The following is an 8,260-nucleotide window of genomic DNA, read 5'->3' on the forward strand; positions in this document are numbered from 1 at the left end:
TTTTTTTTGTGAATTTCTTTCTATGAAGAGTTTGGTGATACACATGCCTATGTTCTAAACAATTTCAAAAGTATTAATGGCAACATTTTGAGGGTTCGAGACCTCCAATTGTTGCCCATAGAGAGAGCTCTTTCTGGATTCTGTAAGCTCGTCCACGTCAAGAGACAAATATAAGATGATTTACGACCCTTCAGTTGCCCCCCCCCCCCCCGGATAGTGAATTTTCTCTCTTCCAGCTGGGAGATGTGAGGACACAGAGCACCTAAACAAAGTGTAGACACATCTGTTTATTTCAAGTTTCGCTTTCCCATTTAAAGGATATTTGGGCGGCAAAAACTGCTTGAGACTGGTTACAATTCATGAGTCAATTTAACAATAGGACATATCTCACAGAAACAAGACATGAAAGGCTTTTGTTTTCCCTATGCATCTGTGTCAATATGAGGTGTCTTGTATCTGAATCTGTGTTTTGTGGGAGAGTCGATCCGTCTGTGTTCAACTTGTCTGATATGTTAATGTAAGCAATTTTCAATTGTTTATGGGTGGTGTCAGTAATCTCTATGCAAAATATCCAACTGTCAAGTGTTCAAATGAATGAATGGAAAGGTGTTTAACATGTCAACGTCTTGCCATCTATATGCAAAATACAGCTGTCTGATGTCCAGGGTGTATGAATGAGTGTTAGTCTGGCTCGTTAATGACATTAGCAAGGGCCCACATTCCATCGTAGAATGAGCCCTAGCTGAAATGTAATATGAAATATAATATTTTAGTAAGGCACGTTGATACACTCTTTCAACCCAACCTTTGATCCCAACCTTATACATAAGGGTGGGGTCACCTAGAGTCTGTGAATAGCACTATGTGCCCCCCCCCGGGTATGTTTGCTGTGTTCTTGCTGTAAGTATACATGTCCTACACATAGATATGATATTAGGGATGCATTGAGCACAACAACATAACATAATGATACCCACAATCACCCCCACTAAGGTCATTAGTATCCGTTGGAAAAATGCAGTTCCAGGCAACCACCCAAAAAACCAGTCCCACCAATTGCTACTGATATCTTCCTTAATTTCCTTTGCTAATTCACTTAATGTTTTGATATGACTTTGTATGGATTTTGAATGGTCACTCAAATTGAAACAACACATACCCTCGAAAGAATCACATCCCATGTTGTGCTTCAGATAATCAATGGTCAGCCTATTTTGTAATATTGCCTGTCTAGTGCCCTGGAGATCCATTAATAATTCAGCCAGAGCACTAGATGTGTGGTTGAGCCCTTTTGCAAGCGCACAGGCGACCTTACTCAGTTGTCTGTGATTTTCTGTAGCAAGGCCTGGGACTCCAACTAGGGATATGGCCAAAGAAATATATTCCGCTTCAGAGAGCAAATGTACTGCTGAGTCACAGTTGCTTGGGAGAGTGTACCCCAAAGATCTAGGGGACCGTGAGTGGGCAATTGATTGTTTTGGGGGTAGAATTACTGAGAGCCGTGAAAGAGTGCATGGACCCCCTGTTATATTTCCTGGGATATATGTCCAACTATGCGTCCCACATGATAGTAGCCATCCCTTAGGGAGCTGGACATTCTTGACATAACTGGGTTGCATTATTGTATGAGTGCATGTCATATTATTGGCAACTGACTTGCACAGACGAGATTCTAAACAGGTGACGTTATATTCTAGGGTGTATGTAGGCTGGCGACTTGGTTGTGTGCACATAGGGATATAGCTTCTATTGCAGGTCATGTTGTAACATACCTCAGCGGAGGTTACATATCCTGTATCTACCTCTACCATTGTTTCTGTGAGTGAATATGAGGATCTGTCACTACGATAAGCATATAGATTTGGATGAGTGCATACATCAGTGTCTTCTATACTTGAGTCGGCCCACACCCCACTATAATAGACTTTTAAAACATTAACTGGGGTAGGAACAGCTAGCAGGCAGGTAGAGAACAAATCATTAGAATTGTAGTGATCAGAAAGGCAAAAGTCAGAAGAGTTCAGTATGTTGGCAGCAATAAACATCCATATGTTGTCCTTTGTGTCCAATAAGCTTGACTTTAACTGTAAAGTGGAGACATGAATGTCTCGTGTCTCTCTCCTTTCCTGGGGTGAGGAAGGGCAAAATGAGGAGAGGTTCTCCGGGTGGTGAGCACATGTTGCAAGTAACCAGACAGTGGCTACTAGTGTTGAGCTTGCTGAAAACAGTACCACTGCTGCACGAATGGGAAGTTTTTCAGGAGTAGGGGTGTCGGTTGGCATTGTACCAATGCGTCTGTCTGGATCCAACTGGAATTCGTCTGGTGCTCGTCACAATCTCCGGTCCGTAGTCGTGGGGTCCAGGGGTGGGGCTTCCTTCAGTCACGATGCGTGGATCCAAACCGGGGAGTCGTCTGTCAATACTGCTGTTCTGGTCACTGCTTGAACTGTCGCAGGAGGTCCGTAGGGCGGGTCTAGTGACTTCAGCTTATGGAGGGCCTTCACCAGGACTCTGTCTCCAGGCTTGAATGGGTGGGTCGGTGCACCTGTTGGCAAAGGAAACGAGAGCGAAATATCACCATAATCACTGTTTAATTTTTCAATTAATTTTGCCACATATTCCTCTTGTATCTGCTGCAAATCTCCAGGTATGAAAATTAATGGATTCTTTGTCCATAGAGTTGGGAAGGGTCTCCCCATCAAAATTTCAAAGGGAGATAGCTTGGTTCTTGGGTCTGGAGTAATTCTGACTTCAGCAAGAATAGCAGGTAAGTACTGGTCCCACTTATGGTAGGTACCTTCAGTTGCCTTCCTCAGTTTGTCCTCCAGTGTGCGATTCATTCTTTCAACAACACCTGCACTCTGGGGGTGGTACGGTATGTGGAACTTCCAATCTATAGCTAGTTGCTCTGCTATGGACTGTGTTGCCTTTGCTGTGAATGGAGTCCCATTGTCAGAACTGATCCTGACTGGGCATCCCCATCTGGGAATGATTTCTTTACACAAAATCTTAGCTACAGTTTTTGCATCCTCTTTCCTAACCACAAACGCCTCAGGCCATCTGCTGAACCTATCCACGATTACCAACATGGTTCTACACCCATTTGTTGCCTTCGGCATGTGTGTAAAATCAATTTGCAACTCCTGAAATTGCCCTTGTGGGGGTAGCAAGTGTTCATGGTGGCCTACTTTTTTCCCTTGAACATTGTTCCGAGCACACGTGAGGCATCTTGAAATCATACTTTCTACAATTTGCATTAGATTTTCTGCACAAAACCTTTTACTGACTTCCTGCATTGTTTGCTTAAGACCTTTGTGACCTATACCATGTATTTGCAGTATAAGAATGGGGGCCACTATTTTGGGAATTCCTACCACTCCTCCCTTTGACCACAGACCATTAGCGTCTTTGGTCAATCCCTGGGACTCCCAGTAATTAATGTCTGCTGGTGTTGCAAATGTTTGGAGTTGGGACAGCATGATGTTATTTTCAGGCGTGAGCGGTACCAGTGGGTCATTTACAGACTTGTATAAAGTACTCAAAATTTCTACTTGAGTAAAAGTACAAGTGTTCGATCAAAAAATTACTTGAGTAGAAGTGGAAGTGCTCGCAGAAAAAGTTACTTAAGTAGAAGTACTAAAGTATTCAACATTTTTTTTACTTAAGTATTGCAAGTAGTTTTTTCAAAAAATTTGCTACTTAAGTACTAAAAGTAAAAAGTACCAGTAGTTTTGAAAAAAAAATTCTACTCAAGTACTAAAAGTAAAAGTACAAGTACTGTGTTATGTAGTTATTAAAGAAATAAGTCAAAAGTTTGAACATCATATTGTTTTTTATTATTTCAAATGATTTATTCAAATGATTAACCTGTGTTTGTTAGTAGTTTCTTGATGCACTTTAAGCGCTGTAGCACCATTTATTTGTTTGTTTCATATTTTCTTTTTATTGGAAAGATTTGGTATAGCAGCTTTTATTATACACAGCCTTTATTTTCGTATGCGCTGATTTACAAATGACATTATACACATTTTTTTGAGCTTTATGCAACCTGCCATCTACTGTTCTGGCAGTGGTAATTTTTTTAAAAGTAACGAGTAACTATGCAGCACAAAAAAAAAATACTTGAGTAGAAGTATCGAAATCATCGAAAAAATGTAGTGAAGTAAAAGTAGAAGTAGGAGGAAAAAATTCTACTCTAGGAAAGTACAGATACCACATTTCGGTACTTAAGTACAGTACTTAAGTAGTTCTACTTCGTTACTATACATCTCTGGTCATTTAGTAAAACTTCAGTTGCATTGTTTTGTGTGACTCGAGAAGCTGCTTTTGCATGCTTGTCTGCCAACCTGTTTCCCTGGGCAACTAGTGACATAGAAGTTGTGTGCGCCTGGCACTTAATTACTGCAATGGCCTCTGGGAGTTGAATTGCTGCAAGGAGGTCTGCAATGAGTTGTGCATGTGCAACTGGCTTACCAGTTGCTGTCGTGAATCCTCTATGCTGCCATATTACCCCAAAATCATGACATACTGAAAATGCAAATCTAGAGTCTGTGTACAAGTTTACTCGCTTGTTAGCCATGATTTCGCAAGCTCTGGTGAGTGCGATTAACTCGGCAGCTTGTGCTGATGAGACAGCGGCTGGCATGGCTTCAAGGACTTTATCGGGCAATTGTACCACTGCATAACCAGCATGAAATGTGTGATCATCTGGTCGGGTGAAGGAGCCATCTACAAACACATCCTCTGCATCAGGAAAGGGAATACTTTGCAGGGTGGGGCGGGGGCTGGTAGCTATGTGAATACGTTCTGCACATTCATGTTGTTCTGATATCTCATCTTGTGGCCCCTTGAATCCTAGGAGAGAGTTTAAGAACAACATTGGTGCAGTAGTTGGCGCACAGTAGTGAACCTGGAGCCCTGGAGTGGTGGTCAGGATAACATCATATCCTGCCAACCTTTGGGCAGTCATGTGTTGTGTGGACAGATTTTTCAAGAGATGAAGGACAAAATGCGAAGTGTATAGTGTGGTATCATGTCCCAGTGTGATTGAGCTTGTCAATTCCACAGCCATTGCACATGCTGCCAGGGTCCTGAGACATGGTGGCATGCCCTGTACCGTGACTGGGAGTAATTTGGATATATATGCAACAGGCCTCAACCATCCTCCATGGTCCTGGGCTAACACTGCAGCTATGGTCTTACAATTTTCACGTGCATACAAGTGAAATGGTACATTGTATCGGGGAATGCCTAGTGCAGGGGCGGACACAAGAGAGATCTTTAATATCTCAAACGCATCAATCATTTCAGGAGACCAAACAATATTCTGGGGAGCGGTGATGACAGTGGCAGGTCTGAGGAAGGAGTCCCAGTGAGAGCAGTCTGGGATCCATAGCCTGCAAAAATGTACCATACCTAGGAAGCTCATCAACTCTGACTTTGTCTGTGGGCAGGGCAGACTGATTATTGTGTGGATGCGGTTTGGGGCTAGTAACCGAGAACCAGGCATGAGAATCATGCCAAGGAAGGTAACACTCTTTTGACAAAATTGGATCTTTTTCTTAGAGACCTTTTGTCCCTCTGTCCCTAGAAAGCACAACAATGACAGTGTGTCCTTATTGCACGCTTGTTCTGATGGACTACATACTAACAAATCATCCACAAAAGATAGCAGTGTAGAACCATGCTGCAGATGCCAGTTTACCAGGACCTGCTGGAGAGCGGTGGAGTACACTGCAGGTGCATCAATTAGGCCCTGAGGCAATCTGCACCAGGTCATTTGCCGACTTTTGAACACAAATGCCATTAGAGGCTGTGTTCTCTCATCCAATGGTATGCTGAAATAGGCATTGGAGAGATCGACCACACTGAAACATTGTGTTGTGGCTGGGATCTGGTTTATGAGTGTGGTTATGTCGGGCATCACTAGAGTAATCGGGAGAATTATGTCATTTATTGCTCTGAGATCTTGAGTGAATCTATAAGAGCCATCTGATTTTTTTTACAGGATTTACTGGTGTATTGTATGGAGAGGTAGTAAACTTTAGCACTTTCTGCTTGAGAAATGCCTCAATCATTGGTGCCAGAGCTTCTTCCTTTGCTTTCTGAAGGGGATATTGTTTCAAGTACATGGGCGTATGCGGTTTAACAGTTGCCCTGTACAGTGTGCAGGGGAGATAACCAACATCAAATAAATCTTGTGCCCATGTCTCGTGCGGAATTCCTTCAAGAGAACTGGGAACAATGGCTTGCTCACAAGTAAGAGTATGTACACAGTCAATAGAGAATCCCCCTCCCCCGTTGGGCAGGAGAGATATACCTAAATCGATCATTAGATCTCTTCCCAGTAAATTTGAGGGACATGTTGACAATATAGTGAAAGAATGGTTTGTTAAAAATTTCCTCCACTGATTATACACCTGGATGGTCGGGGTACGTCCGGTGGGGGTCAATACTCCTTTTATTCCCACAGAAGGTTCGCCAGGATAAGTTTCGTTACCTGTCCACTGCTTGATGACTGAAACTGTTGCTCCACTATCAATTAAAAAATACTCTTCCCTATACCTCGGTGGGTGTCTATCATCTGCTAAAATCAGTTTGATCATGGGCTTTTCTTTTGCAGTGTAGGTTAAATCATACATGGCGACGGAGTTTGGGCACCTTCATTGTGGGTTAGCTGTATTCATTCCCCACTGAATGGGATACTTTACCTGTGTTTGCTGGGTCTGGGCAGGCATTGGCTGGACCTGATCTGGGGGCGGGCGGGGGCAATCTCTAACGAAATGCCCTGGTTGTCTGCATCTGAAACAGACACGTGGACTTTGTCTAGGCCCAGTGTGCTGCTGAAAGCTGCGCTTGTCTGTGTATCTACCCCGATTTTCATAGTGGGGACGGGACTGGGAATAATGTATACCATGAGCTGAATACTTGGTGGTCTGCTTGTGGATCTCAAAACATCCTGCAGAGTCCTTTGCTATGGCTTGCTTCATGGTTTGTGCTGGGGTTAATTCTGGCCATTTATCAACGATCATTTTGTAAATTCTAGCAACTTCAGGCAGCAAATTTGCAACAAATGTCTGTGTATACACCAACCCCATATCATCAGCAATTGCTAAACCTGCCTCTTCTACCCAAGTCTTCCTAAATCTTTTTTCAAAATCTGACACACTTTCTCCAGTTTTTTGTTTACAAGTTGTGGCTATTCCAATGTCTTTACGATCACCATGCATCCTTTTAAATTCTGCCAATACCTGTGTCCACATTTTGTCTATCTGGTCAGAGGTCCTTAAGGGATAATCGACAGGTGTGATATCTGCACTGGGAATTTTAAGAGTGTCACATTTTCCAAAGTCAAAACCTCCTTCTGCTGAATCCTGATACCCTGTGACCCCTTCCAGGATTAATCTATAATCCTCTACAGTAAACTGTTGGCCTTTACACATTCTTTTCAAATATGATACAGTGGCAGCAGGCGTTTTCCTGGGGTCAGGGGAATTATTAATAATATCATTTAAAATAGTAGACGGCAGTGGCTTCGTTATCATTTGATTTCCCATTATAACAAACGGAAATGCTTCAGTTGCTATGGGGGCGGTATTTGTTTTCACTGCACGTGGATACATTACTCTACTGGGCTTTTCAGGCTGGACAATAAGTTGATTAGCATACTCAGAGACATCCTGCACTTCAGGTTCTGTAGAACCGGAATTTCGTGGCACAATTACCTCTGAGCATATTTCATCATCTGATTCTGGTGTTAATTTAGTTAAGACAGGATACAATGGCACATAAGGAGGGGGAGCGAGAGCTGGGGACACAATGGGGGCTCTGACCTGCTGTTTCTCATTTACACTGCTAAGATCAGTCCAGAAAGTTTGCACTGATAACCATGCCTGTCCACATTTCCTCATATATGCTTTGTCCCACTTTGGGTCTCCCTGGTACCATGGAAAAACATCTATCTCATTTAAACATAACCCTTTTATCATAGCAACATGAAATTCTGAAAAGGATCCTTCCCTTGGAAATGGATCACTACATCTCATTCCCTCAGTCCACATTGACATATTTTCTACCCAGGGATCAGTATAAAATGAACCTAAACACCTCCGGACAAACATTTTTGGTGTTTCCCCCAATTCATTTTTGGGGGACACTTCCACCATAGAGTGGTTTGCAACAGATTTAGGAACATGACTTTCAGTTCTAAACTTATATTTCATTTTTTCCTTGGGATTCTCCTTACCTTGAAAATTGCCCA

General features: G+C 42.7%; 1 protein-coding gene across 1 annotated transcript; it reads right to left on the minus strand.

The window, feature by feature from the left end:
* Nucleotides 1-837: 837 nt before the first annotated feature.
* On the minus strand, nucleotides 838-6,641 carry LOC309567374 (uncharacterized protein; the record flags this gene model as incomplete). Its single annotated transcript, XM_082272786.1, is given in 4 exon segments — nucleotides 838-873; nucleotides 876-2,218; nucleotides 4,267-4,854; nucleotides 6,500-6,641. Coding segments are annotated over 4 exon segments (2,109 nt in total).
* Between the last annotated feature and the right edge of the window lie 1,619 nt (nucleotides 6,642-8,260).

The sequence above is a fragment of the Pelophylax lessonae genome, assembly GCF_965119305.1.
Source record: "Pelophylax lessonae genome assembly, chromosome: 11".
Classification (NCBI taxonomy): Eukaryota; Metazoa; Chordata; class Amphibia; order Anura; family Ranidae; genus Pelophylax; species Pelophylax lessonae.